The sequence below is a fragment of the Triticum urartu genome, chromosome 2 (assembly GCF_003073215.2).
Source record: "Triticum urartu cultivar G1812 chromosome 2, Tu2.1, whole genome shotgun sequence".
Classification (NCBI taxonomy): domain Eukaryota; kingdom Viridiplantae; phylum Streptophyta; class Magnoliopsida; order Poales; family Poaceae; genus Triticum; species Triticum urartu.
In genome coordinates, this window is record NC_053023.1 from 143,663,475 (window position 1) to 143,675,996 (window position 12,522).

The 12,522-nt window shown below is 47.9% G+C and overlaps 2 protein-coding genes across 3 annotated transcripts; one reads left to right on the forward strand and one right to left on the reverse strand.

The window, feature by feature from the left end:
* Positions 1–3,095: 3,095 nt before the first annotated feature.
* Positions 3,096–7,866, forward strand: LOC125536439 (interferon-related developmental regulator 2-like). 2 transcript variants are annotated; one of them, XM_048699669.1, is made up of 13 exons: positions 3,096–3,514; positions 3,618–3,795; positions 4,445–4,525; positions 4,770–4,852; positions 4,946–5,061; positions 5,179–5,289; positions 5,386–5,498; positions 5,580–5,886; positions 5,964–6,047; positions 6,128–6,178; positions 6,261–6,332; positions 7,142–7,246; positions 7,617–7,866. In XM_048699669.1, exons 1-13 carry the CDS (start codon positions 3,505–3,507, stop codon positions 7,647–7,649), a joined length of 1,344 nt encoding a protein of 447 aa, XP_048555626.1. In that variant the 5' UTR covers positions 3,096–3,504; the 3' UTR covers positions 7,650–7,866. The 2 variants fall into 2 exon arrangements, with proteins under 2 accessions (XP_048555626.1, XP_048555627.1); XM_048699670.1 differs by having other exon boundaries at positions 7,178–7,246.
* A 213-nt stretch (positions 7,867–8,079) lies between these two features.
* Positions 8,080–11,725, reverse strand: LOC125536438 (pentatricopeptide repeat-containing protein At1g25360-like). The gene has a single exon (XM_048699668.1). It carries the CDS (start codon positions 11,661–11,663, stop codon positions 9,249–9,251), a length of 2,415 nt encoding a protein of 804 aa, XP_048555625.1. The 5' UTR covers positions 11,664–11,725; the 3' UTR covers positions 8,080–9,248.
* Between the last annotated feature and the right edge of the window lie 797 nt (positions 11,726–12,522).

A 12,522-nucleotide genomic window follows, 5' to 3' on the forward strand; every position in this document is an offset into this window, starting at 1 on the left:
TCATGAGAGCCTCTGGGATGAAGCCAATCTGCTCCATGACGACGTCGTAGGGCTCAGGGTGGGCGTCCGCACTCTCGCTCTCCTTGATGGCGGTGGCCACCTCCTTCATTGTCTCAGTTATGTCACTGAAGACGCTCAGCTCCTCCTCCATGAAGCCTCCTAGCTTCCTCTTCCTATCAAGCACAAGAACGTGCTCACCATCCTTCTTAGGAGCATCAACGTTGATGGTGTCTGACTCCTAGGTGTCTGGATACTCGGCCATCGACGAGCCCAGTGGCTGACCAGAGCCCATGGCATGCTTGCCGGTTGCCAGCTCGATGAAGAAGATCCGCTATATATGGTGGTAGTTCTTGATATGTGTGTTGAGAAACTCTGCATCCTTGGGGTGAGCCTAAGAAGAAACAAGGCAGAGAGGTTAGTTAAATATGGCAATGGTTCATAGGCTTAAACTGCTGGTTTGTTAGAATGACATGGTTTGTGAGCTAATCGTGATGTGGCCTTGGTAGTGCTCTGGCTCCAAAAGGATCGAGCGGGTGTTCTCATCCCATGAAGCATCGCCGAGGTCTCTGAACTTGGACGCGGTGATCCACCTCGCTCTCCACTTCCTTATGTGGTTGTACACCCTGGATCGAGGTGACCTTCTGTCCACAGAAGTCGAACATATGCTTTGCAACAAGGTTCAAATGCACCTCCAAACCCTTGTTAGTCCTCACCCCACTAGCTATGACTCACACATCTTGTTAAGCACAAAAGTGGAGAGTAATGACTGCCATTTCATACTGTTCCCCTACTATCCTTCTTCTCCTTTGTGGTTGCCTTTTGAGTAACAACATTGGGCTGAGCCAACGCAAATGGAGGGACCGTAGGCGGCACTTCGAAAACGTCTGAATCAGAAGGCATCTGGTCCATAGGAGTGTGGTAGTCCTCGACGTATGACAGCGGGAACTGGCTCTCGGGCAGCATGAGGGCCTGACTAAACTCTTGCGTGGTCATGTCCTACAAACGTAAGCGTCATCAACAACACAACACACTACATAGACAGTAGGAGCTAGCAGTACAACATGGACATATCGAACTAGCAGTAACACATGCACACATGGATGATCTAGTTGAAGATAGCACTACCAAATCCATCATAGCATACCACAGTTCAACACAGCATAACAAAGCAGTAATCACGGACACATGTTGTTCAACATTTGCACAGTAGCATACCACACATCTAAGCATACTATCCATCCATCCATGACCACTAGCTACCAATGCTGGCTCACATGGAAACAACCCCTAGCATGCTCCAAATCCATCACAAGTAGCTACTACAACATCATAGTCAAACAGATTGGAAGATCTAACCCTATCACATCGACAAATCTAGTTAGAACTAGTAGAGAGGAGATGGTGATTGAACTTAGAGACGCCATCGGAAGAGCCGCGGAGGAGGTGAGGAGTCGATCCGCCGTCGCAGTCAACCGGTCACTGGAGTAGTTACGCCGCTTACCTCGTCGTCGAAGTGGATTCACGCCGGAGAGAAAGCTCGAGATGGGGGAAATGGTGGCGGGAGTTTTGCCGCGGTGGTCGCCCTGGATACCGAATCGGCGGACGGTGACTCGAATTCGTCCCGCCACATTTTCGGAGATGCGCCATCGCTCCCGCCATCTCCCTGCCTGCAGCTGCACGGCGCGACGTTTCCCTCCCATGCATCGCTCGCTGGCAGGGCCGGCTGAGCATTGCTTTAAGTTTCGTCCGGACCGAAATTTGAACGCGACCCAGATAACCAAACAACACAAAATCATTCCGCCCGAACCTGGCTGGACCTAATGCGAGCAACCAAACGCGTTTAAAATGAACAAAACGCGGATCGTTGGAGTTGCTTTTATGTATTGGAAGAAGCCTAAGCATGGAGCTCCCCCGCAAAAAAAAAGAGCCTAAGCATGGAGCCGCCCTTCGTCAGCGGTGGAATCCGTGGCTCCGACGAACGCAGCTTCGGTACCTTAAAAGCACCTGTCTTTGAGTCACTGACATATGGACGTGTGGGCCAAAGGGAAGCATCGTCCGGCTCCGACACCAGGCTCGGACACTCTTGCTGTGGAGCGCGTCGGCTGCTAATAAACGTGGCGGGATCCCACCTTGAGCGGTCCTGCGGGCTTTCCTGCCAGGTGCCAGCGAAAGGCAGGTCGGCACGGCGCAGCGAGCGGCCTATACCTCAGAGCAACCCGCGTGTCACCGCAAACACATGTCCTCGGATAGGATAGCCGACGCGCCGCGGTGGGGGCTCGGCGCCACTTGCCGCTTGCCACGGCGCCGCGCGCAATCGAGCCGAGCGGTATGGTGTCGACACGGTTTGAGACTCTGAGGCCGTCGACGTGGGCGCCCGAGGCCCGTTGCCCGCGCGCTCGCTCGCCACACAGCAGCGCCTGGGTCTGCTGAACCGTACGGGGGAGTCGGGGAGAGAATATCCGGCGAGCAATTCCGGACCAGCGGCATCTTGCTTATCGCACCCCTGAAAATTCTCATCACAAGGAAAAAGATGCCATGCAGGGACGTGCAAGGGTTCGTGGCCGATCCGGCGTAAGTTTGACGGCCAAACATCACGCCTAGCCAGTGAGTCACTCCATCATTATTAACACAGAAGGGGCGTGATTCAACGCTCTATTTTTGGGCGTCTATTTAAACACGCTCTCCCACTTGATTTAGGTCGTGGTAACACGGCAGGGTGGCTTGTGTTGCGAATCAGTATCAAAGTTTTGTAACTTCACACCAACGCTTTTTCCGGTGAATTTTGCTTTGCAGTATACCCTTCTTGTTGCCCACAAGCTATGCATGCCATGTTTCGCTCCATGAGGTGAAACGCACGTCCTTGACTCCTTGTGAAACGCAAGGCGGTGTATTGTATGAGTTTGAAAAAAATGATGATGATCCGTCTGAGTTCATCACGTTCGAGTTTCTCATCAGAAAAGGCAAACGGAGCCGAGGAAAAGAAGCCATCGACCGATCGACGGCACTCGTACCGTGCCCTAGTTCCCAACTCGGACCCCGCCTCCCTCCCTCTTCCCCCCCCCACCCCTCGTTTATATTTGCCCCGTTCCCCACCCCGCACGCCCGAAGCCGCCACCCCCCGCCCTCCCCCGCCGAGCCCAAGAGAGAATCGGAGACCACGGCCCGGCCAGCTCCTCCCCGACCCCGCGCCCTCCTCGCTACTACATGGCAGCTCCGCGTCTCCACGGCCAATCCGACTCCGAGACCCTCAAGAACAACCCCTGCTTCTGCTTCTGCTTCTCCTGCCCCTGTCCTCAGCCGCGCGCCGCGCATCTCGATTCCGCCGCCGCCGCTGCCCCCGCCCGCGCCCGCTCCTGATTGGGCCCTCGCGTGCGCCGCGTCCTGACTCCTGACCGACTGTCGCTGCGCGGGTTCTTGCGCGGTGCCGGTGGTTTCTTGCTGCGATTCTTCCTAGGACGCCGTCCGTTTCTTGATTCCGGTTTCTTGCTGCCGCGCGGCCTCGCCATGGGGAGGAGTAAGTCTTTGTTTCGCCGGCTGCTTGTTGCTCCTCTCTTTCCAGCTGATTCGGCTGTGGGGTTCTGATTCTGATTGGTTTTGGGGTGGCGCGTCTTCCTCAGGCAAGAAGAGCAAGGCCCGCGGCGCCGGAGGGGACGACCTTCTGGACAGCAGCGACGCCGACAGCGTGGGCTCGTCGTCCACCGCGCTCTCAGATCTCTCCATCTCGTACGCCACCGAGAACGTCAACTCGCACGAGTTTGTTCTCGACAAGTACATCGACGCTCTCTACGAGAAGAGGTTGAGCTCTATAGCATTTCTTTATTTGTGCTATCACCTGCAGCAGTCTATGCCCAACGTGTGCTATGCAAATAGATAGGTCGTTACTGGTGTAGTGTGGTAGCATCACAATAGAGAGGAATGATGGTTTGGCAGCTGGTCCTAGTCGGCTGGCAAATGTTGATTCTGTGGATAGATTAGGATGATGTTGTTAACCTGACATTTGATATATAATGCTACACGGCTTCATGTTGGACTAGACCCTCTCCTTTACCTGTTGAGTTTTACAAGAACTTAGTAGCTTGGACTGGGCCTCCAGTGTTTGGTTCAGTCTATATCTGATTGAATTTAGGCCATGATGATTGATTGAAAAAACTGCATTATCCTGTAGCTCATGTTTTTATTACTTGCTGGGTCATCGATTGTTGTTATATTATGAAGTTATGTCAAGTTCTACTCAGGAAGCCTTTCATAGGTAGCTCATTTGTGAAATTTGACTTCTGATAAGTAATAACTAGCGAGTATGCCTTTCATAGTCGGCAAATTTAACTTCATGTTTTGATTAACCGGACATTCCACCCGTTGCATCAGCCCCATCATGTAAAATGTAGAAGTAGTCATGTTGGTTTTGTTTAGTGCACTCAATATAGTATTATTTATATTTGAGCAGGGGGTCTACAAGAGAGGCAGCGTTGGCTTCGTTGGTTGATGCTTTCGAAAGTTTTATGCTTGGTGGTCTTGTTGAGAACAAGTAAGTTAGTACATTCTACTGACCAATCTTTATTATTGCATGTGAAGTCGGTAGTTACTTGAACTGTTAGTAGACATACTAGACATTTGCGTATTTCATATGCACAAAACACTTCACATCTCAAGCTCAAAATTTTATCGCTAACCCCTGTCCTTTTACATCATGGCTCACTCTTAACTACAGATGTATTTTTGTCCGAATCCACTGTTTAATACTGTTACCAAATTTATTTTCTCTTCTGAAGATATGCCACTCTACTGAGTCTATTCAATACTTCGATCAAGAAGGGATCTACCAAGGAGGCTTGCCTGGCATCTCGCGCCATTGGTTCCTCTCCTATCCATTAATGTTCTTTTCCCCAGTTCCACCTCTTTGGAGTTTGCTTACACCGTTTTTGGCTGTTGTGTTCTTGATTTGCAGGGCTACTGTCTATTACACTTGGTGCTGGCAGTAGCTCACATGAAACAATGGTAGAATCACATCCACAGCTTTCTAAGGTCCTTCAAACCTGGTCGGATGCTTCAAAGATGATCTCTGTAAGTGAAAAGTTTTTCTGTTCTTCTAAGCTTCCAGATTTCATTTACATTTTCAGTGATGTGACCTATGTTTTCTTTTTCCGGAATAGTGATGTGATCTATGTTGACATGTTGTAGGCTCTTGACTGCTTGGCCGTCGTCACATTTGTTGGTGCAACTGATCTGGCTGAAACAGAGGTATCTTTGAAAGCCATGTGGGATGTGATTCATCCAAAATCAGGTTCAAATGTATGTATAGGTGCCGTTGATTTATTATCATATTTTGTGAACTGGTTCTACAAAGAACTCTATTTGATATTTTTGTGACTCCCGACTTACCTGCAGGTCGGTACTGTCCGGAAACCAAGGCCACCTGTGTTAGCAGCTGCTCTATCTGCATGGACTTTTCTGCTAACAACTATTGGTTCATGGCGGATAAACACTGATAGCTGGAAGGAGTCAGTAACTCTATCTCTCTCCCCTCTAAATTATATCATCCATTTCATTATTTACTTATTTTATGTTTTACTATTTGCCAGGCCAATTGCGTTTCTCTCTACTCTTCTAGGAGCAGAGGATCGTGCTGTTCGGATGGCTGCTGGTGAAGCATTAGCTTTGTGCTTTGAGTTAAATCTACTTGATATCTCCCCTTCTGAAGATGCTGATGATGACACTGGAGTACCTGGTAGCTCTAAGGGCAAACTTTTCCTGGACATGCAAGCATTGAAAGCCAAGATAGCCGGTCTTGCCTCAAATCTCTCTGCAGAGGCAGGGGGCAAAGGTGCAGACAAGAAAAATCTTTCTGACCAAAGAGATCTGTTTCAACGGATTTTGGATTTTGTCAAGGTCTGTTTCATTTCCATTCTTACTTAATTTTCAGTTTTGGTCTCTCTTCCAAATTCTTAATAGCAAACTGTTTCCAGTATGGCAAGTGCCCTGAAGAATCAATGAAGATTGCTGGAAAACGTGATGTTTTAAGGGTTGCATCATGGTCTGAATTGATTCAGGTGCTTGCTTCTTTCTTTCAGTGGTTCCTGAATTGCTCTGCATTTTCACATGTCTTGGCTAATTTCCCCTTGATCATCAGTTAAACTTCTTCAAACGATTCCTTGGGAGAGGCTTCCTGAAGCATGTGCAGGTAACTTTTTTGGAGTGGTCTGTTTTCCACTGTGCTAATTTACTTGTGCATGTGGCAAATGCTAGATTTGTTTTCTATACAGGACAATGGACTTCTTCAAGATATCTTCAACATCAAGGCTGACAAGGCTGAAACGCTGTCATCGAATGACAAGGTAAAACTGAGACATTGAAGCCCTTAATTTGCAATGATGGTTGCTTTGAAGAGCTTTAATAAAGATAATTGATTTGGTCTATGGAGTTATTTACGAAATGTGAATGAATTATGCCTACCCCAGCAGTCTTAGACTTCTGACCTGTTATATGATTGATTCCATAAAATGCCAACAGCAAAGACACAAAACACGCTTAGCAAGGGATTAGGCTAGATTAAACAGTTAAGGTATGATTGATGGTCGATGTGTCTTGGGGTATATATATATGCTTGTGGATTCCTAGTTAGAGTATGAATGAGACAGGAACTATTATCCTTGAATATCTTGTGTCAAACTTGCTCTGCTGAGGACAAGAAAGAGATTGCTCATCGTTATGATTCAAGCTGTACCGTTAGAGGCTTTGCTCATAGTTATGATTCAAGCTGTACCACTAGAGCCTGCTTTAGCGCATCTGCTTCCCTGTGGTCGCTGATGCTGGAAGTGGGAGAAATTACCTAGCACCAACGCTAAGGGGTGTCTGGTGCTCAGATAGAAGAAAGGCTTACAGTTAAGCTTCACTTGCTTAGGAATGCACATATGCTTTTATGGTTTCAATCATCTCATGATCCTCACTCCCCAGAATGAGTAAAAGCAATCTCTGTTCTTCCGTGTTCTCTTCTTACTCCATCTATCCATATATATAGGGCCTAATGCGTTTTTCGAGCATGTGTTTTCAAACTAAAGACTCCTTTTCAGAACCGTCTAATGCTTTTTGCTTGGTTGTAAATGGACACAGTTTCTTTATTTTTGTATCTCTTGTCAACTGATAGATTCCTGAACTTGAGAAATTGCAAAAACACCTGCAGAAGATCTTTAGATCTGGAGAAGAGAAAGGAAGAGCTCTGAAGCTGAACAAGGATCGTCGTTTAGCACAGGTGGATAACTTGTTTCCTTTACTTCGTATTTTGTTTCTTCTGGTGCTTAAGGACTATAACTCAGTGGGGGGCCATTCCTTGATCATTTATCCCTCCAGTCTACAAATCCTCAAGTTGACAGATAAATGATGCTTTTCACATCGCTAAGTGAAACTTATAAACGTTGGCTGTCAAATCTTAAATATGTATGTTTGGGACTTGATAATCATGTGTATGTTTGGAACTCGAAAATCATATGTATAGCTCTGGGCATTTTCTTGACAAATTGTTTGCTGTCATTATCCTTGTTATTATGGGTGCATTGCTACCCGTCCCCACATCATTTCTCCCAGTGCATTGACTAATCTTGGATATTTCTTGTTCATTTCAGGAGAGGAAGAACGCTGGCATGTTTGACGAGTAACAAGAAAGGAAACAAAACCTCATCGGACCGTCATTGTACTCCTTTTGAGCTGGAATTTATTTATATCTGTGTGAACAACTACATGCAGAATGTCCTAGAGTTTGCTCTCCTTGACTGTCGTCTAATTATGATTATGATGGCTTGCTGTACTTGAGAAATACTTGGCCGAAATGATTACTGCTGTTATTATAATGTCCCATGTGCGTTTACTTGTGAACTAAGTTCTCCTCTAGTTTAGTTCAACGAGTGTCCTGTTGTGTTAAAAAAGACACCCAAAGCGTGTTAAAAAACTAAACCATGGCGCCCACTTTGCCATTTGCGGCCTGAGCGTCCGGTGTATTCGATCTGGAAAGCCATCGCGGGACATCCATATTTTTTGAGAGAGCGCTACATCTCAGGATGAGCTTAACCAGGGCCACATGACCAGACGTGCTTAAAACGGCATATATTCCTTGGGTTTCGAAGTTTACCATCCAAAGGAGGGCATCGATCTATACAGAACGAGCAAAGGTACAGCGTGGCTTCTCTATTTATCTGCGTGCTGGTAGGAGTACGTCAAAAGGGCACCGGTAGTTTCTAAGGAAAGGCGAATAGAAATAAAACAGATGCCAGATCAGGCACTAAATTATGTATTCGCCGCTGATGAAGTATACACAATCAGTTGTACCTTCCATTGTCCGGGGAGCTCAACGCAGTATCTTTCCAGCCTCATGCCAGCATTGTGAAAATGACTGGGAAACCCATTCACGATTCATCTGCTGTAACGCGCCACCAGTTCCTTGCCTACTTGTTGTTGTCTGTCTCCCCTGTTGGTTCATAATTCATCTCCTTATCCATTGTCTCATTTAGGCACTATGAATGGAACGTGCCACGGCACCTGAACTTAACCAAAGAGAAGAAAGCTACTGTGCCTGAACAAACTGGATTGGTCCAAATAGGCCATGGGATACCAAAGAAAATCACATCGGCAGCACTGTGACCCCAATATCTGTGGCAGAATTAGCACACCCATCTGTCACTTGTTTACGAGGCACAGATAAAACATAGACTGTATAGTTAACAGATCTCTCACGATAAGGGGAATTCTTCGGCCAGCAAATCTGAATTGGTCCGTGCCCCTGGATTAGAATGGTATCACTTGTTTATTTACAACCAACATAGCTGGTAATGTAAAGCTGAGATACGGACTGGAGGGAGGCATACGAAACCGGCGGTTCGTGGTTACTGGTCGGGTAGGACAGTAAACAAAAGATCAGTCCAATATTCCTCTGAAAATCGAGGTGCAATTTTTGGATCTGATGAATGGTAATTCACTAACTGTTTCAACTGCTAGTAACTGACTGAAAACCAGCCAAGTTTGGATGCGGATTCAAAAAGAGAGCCGGGGGTTGAATCTTAGACGAACCGAAGAGTTCAGGGTTGTAAAGTGGACTTCTCTCATTCAAAAATTGTCCACTGGGACCCCGTGAGATAACTGGCTATTGTCAGTAACCGGTACCAGACATGATCCTATACAGTTTATGTAATTGGCTTTTGAATCCTTGACTTAAGGGGCATCTGTTGGAAGGTCCACTGCCATGACAGCAAGCAAACGTACATTCACCAATAATTACCACATGAACATTCTCCATCCTTGAAATGATGAAACCGCTTAACATCCCTAACGACAATCTCCCGTCCAACTGCCAGTGACATGAACATCATCGCAGTATGACAATCGCCGCATATTCTCAAGTTTTTAAGAACTGTAACTGTAGCTCCAAGAGGCAAGTTTAGAAGTCCAAAACTAACTGCCAGTTTCTCACTGTGCGCAAATAATACGTATTCCTTTTGATGGGGTGCCATATCTTGCAGGACAAACTTTGTATCAGGAACATATCCCAGCTTTCTCATCTTAGCACCAACCATTTCAAGGAACTTGTAGACTTCATGCGCTTCCGGATGTTTCGTGTCACCAACAACAAACACGTGAACCTTGTTTCCAACTTCTATCCAGCTGCATCCGGGTTCCTTCTTCACCCCACGATCACGCATTAGCTTCCTTACTCGTGCAGCATCAACCCAGCGTCCAGCAGCTGAATATGTGTTGGACAGTAGTATGTATGTGCCATCATGCTGCGGTATCATCTCAAAGAGCTGATCCGCCGCATAAGCACCAAGTTCCGTATCTCCATTAATCCGACAGCCAGAGAGAATTGCCTCCCAAATGGCAGGGGTAGGCTCAAAAGGCATCGTCTTGATCAAATCCATTGCTTCTCCGATTCTTCCAGCCCGGCCAAGCAAATCTATCAGCCGGGCATAGTGATCTTCTCCAGGGCTAATGCCAAAGTCCCTTTTCATGGACTCAAAATATTGAAATCCTTCGTCTACTAAGCCAGCATGATTGCAGGCTGTTAAAATTGTGAGGAATGAAATCCGATCAGGATATATGCCTTTAGCAACCATCTGGTCAAAGAGGTCAAGTGCCTCTCTACCGTGTCCATGCTGCCCAAGGGCTGCAATCATGGCATTCCATGAGACAGAGTCAACATTGGGCATCACAAGGAACACAAGACGAGCATCTTTCACAGCACCACATTTACCATACATGGTTAGTAGTGCATTTCCCGCAGAATTGCTTGCCTCGAAACCACACTGCACAATATGTGCGTGGAGCTGCTTTCCATGCTTCAACGCTCCAAGTTCACCACATGCAGCTACTGCACCAGCATAGGTGTAATCACATGGCTTGACATCCTCAGACCTCATCTGGTTAAACAGCTTCAGAGCATCTTCTGAGAGACCTCCGTGAACATACCCCGATACCATCACCATCCATGATAACTCACTTTTATATGGCATCTCCTTAAATACCCTAGCTGCATTGTCCAAGCAACCGCTCTCGATATACCCTGACAAAATGGTGTTCCAAGAAACGACATCCTTCAAAGTCATACTGTCAAATATCCTTGCAGCAACAGAAATCTTCCCGGACTTGGAGTATAAGGTCACCAGCGCATTGTTAACAGGTAAAGCTGCCTCAGGAACAAAATTTGGCTGCAACCGAATGAACTGCCCATGGACAGACTTCCCATGAAGAAAGAAACCAGCATTTGCACATGCACTCAGGACGCTAGTAAATGTGAATTCGTCAGGTGGTATCCTTTTCGACACCATCCTCCTGAACAGCTCAAACGCCTCTGCACACATTCCCGATTGCACATACCCAGAAATCATCGCATTCCACACGACATCAAACTCTGCATCAACCTCTTCAAAGGCTGATCTAGCAGCATGGACATCGCCTTTCCTGACATAGCCCACGACTATAGTAGTCCACGAGAGCTCATCCTTAACCGGCATTTCGTCAAGCACCTTCCGTGCGTCCCGGGACACCTCAGGTGCATCACATTTCATGTACAGCGCAATGAGCGCGTTGGACACCGACAAGACAGCCCCGGCGCCCAGTTTGAGGACGGCTCCGTGCAGCTGCGTGCAGTGCGACGCCGCGAGGTTGTGCATGTGGCCGACGGCGCTGAGGAGCGCGGTGAAGGAGTAGTCATCGGGGCGAAGGGAGTCAGAGCAAAGCAGGGAGCGGAACACGGAGAGCGCGGGCGCGGCGAGGGAGGCGCGGGCGAACGCGGATATCATGGCGTTGTGGAGCACGGTGTCCCGGCGGGGGAGCGGGACGGAGTCGAAGAAGGAGGCGGCATCGGGGAGGCGGCCGGCGACGGCGTAGGCGGAGACGAGGGACGTGGCGGCGATGGGGCCGGGGTCCGAGCGGAAGAGGATCGCCGGGGCGGCGAGGTCGGGCGAGAGGGTGTAGAGGTGGAGGAGGCGGAGCGTGAGGTGGGGGTGGGACGGGTCGTGGAGGAGCGCGGCGGTGAGGAGGCGCGCGTGGAGGCGGCGCAGGGCGCGGAGGAAGGAGCGGGGGGAGGCCGGGACAGGGGAGTGGCGCGCGGCAAGCTGGCGGAGGAGGACGGAGCATTGGTAGGGGAGGGAGGCGACGGCGTGCAGCGGCGGCGGCGGCGGCATCGCTCGTCGGCGTTGTTAGGCGGTTTTGGGGCGCGCGCAGCAGCCCATGGTTCGAATGGCGATGTGCCACGGCCCACGGGGTCTTGTTTTTTTTTTTTGGAGAATCTTGTTTGGGGTTTAGGCGTTCTGAACTCTGAAGAATGTTCGTTGTGGTGGTTCTGCCTCAAAATAAAATAAAATTTGTTCATGTGGTTTCCTAAAAATAAAATGTCCATTGTGGTATAAGAGAGGTACCCATTTTTGCAAACAGAAACTTGGGAATGCCCAAAATTTGTGTAGACCAAATTTGAGCAAATAAACGAGCGCTGAAAAATACGACGACGAAACAACTGAGTGGAAGCAAAATTACTCTAGCTTGACAAAAATTTGGCAGCAAACTAAGTTGGCGTTAAGTTTTCACTACATCATTGTAGTTTGGTTTTCCATGTCCCATTTTGTAGGGATATGTTAAGTTCCACTATGAAGACAATTCGAAGATGCCATGTTATGGTTTAAATGAATGTACTTTGGGTAAAATCAATTCGGGTTGCCAGCAAGAAGTTTTAGAAAGGAAACTATTTTTTTTCAAAACGGAGGCAAAAAGTTTGCCTCATCGATTAATTGATTAATTAAGAAGAAGAGAATTGCCCAGCTAATTTACGAAAAACGGGACGAAAACCAATACAAACGGACAAAACATGTCTTCTAGTTTCACGTGTTCAGTCTCTGCAATGCGTCACGTCCAATGAAACACTTTTCTCCCACCCACGAGTGACTTCGTGCCTAGGACTTTTCTCCTCCGGCTGGTGATGCTTCCTATCTGCCTCGTCTCTTGGGGCCTTAGAGCCATGTAAGCGCGGTGGATCCTAGTCCTTGCCAA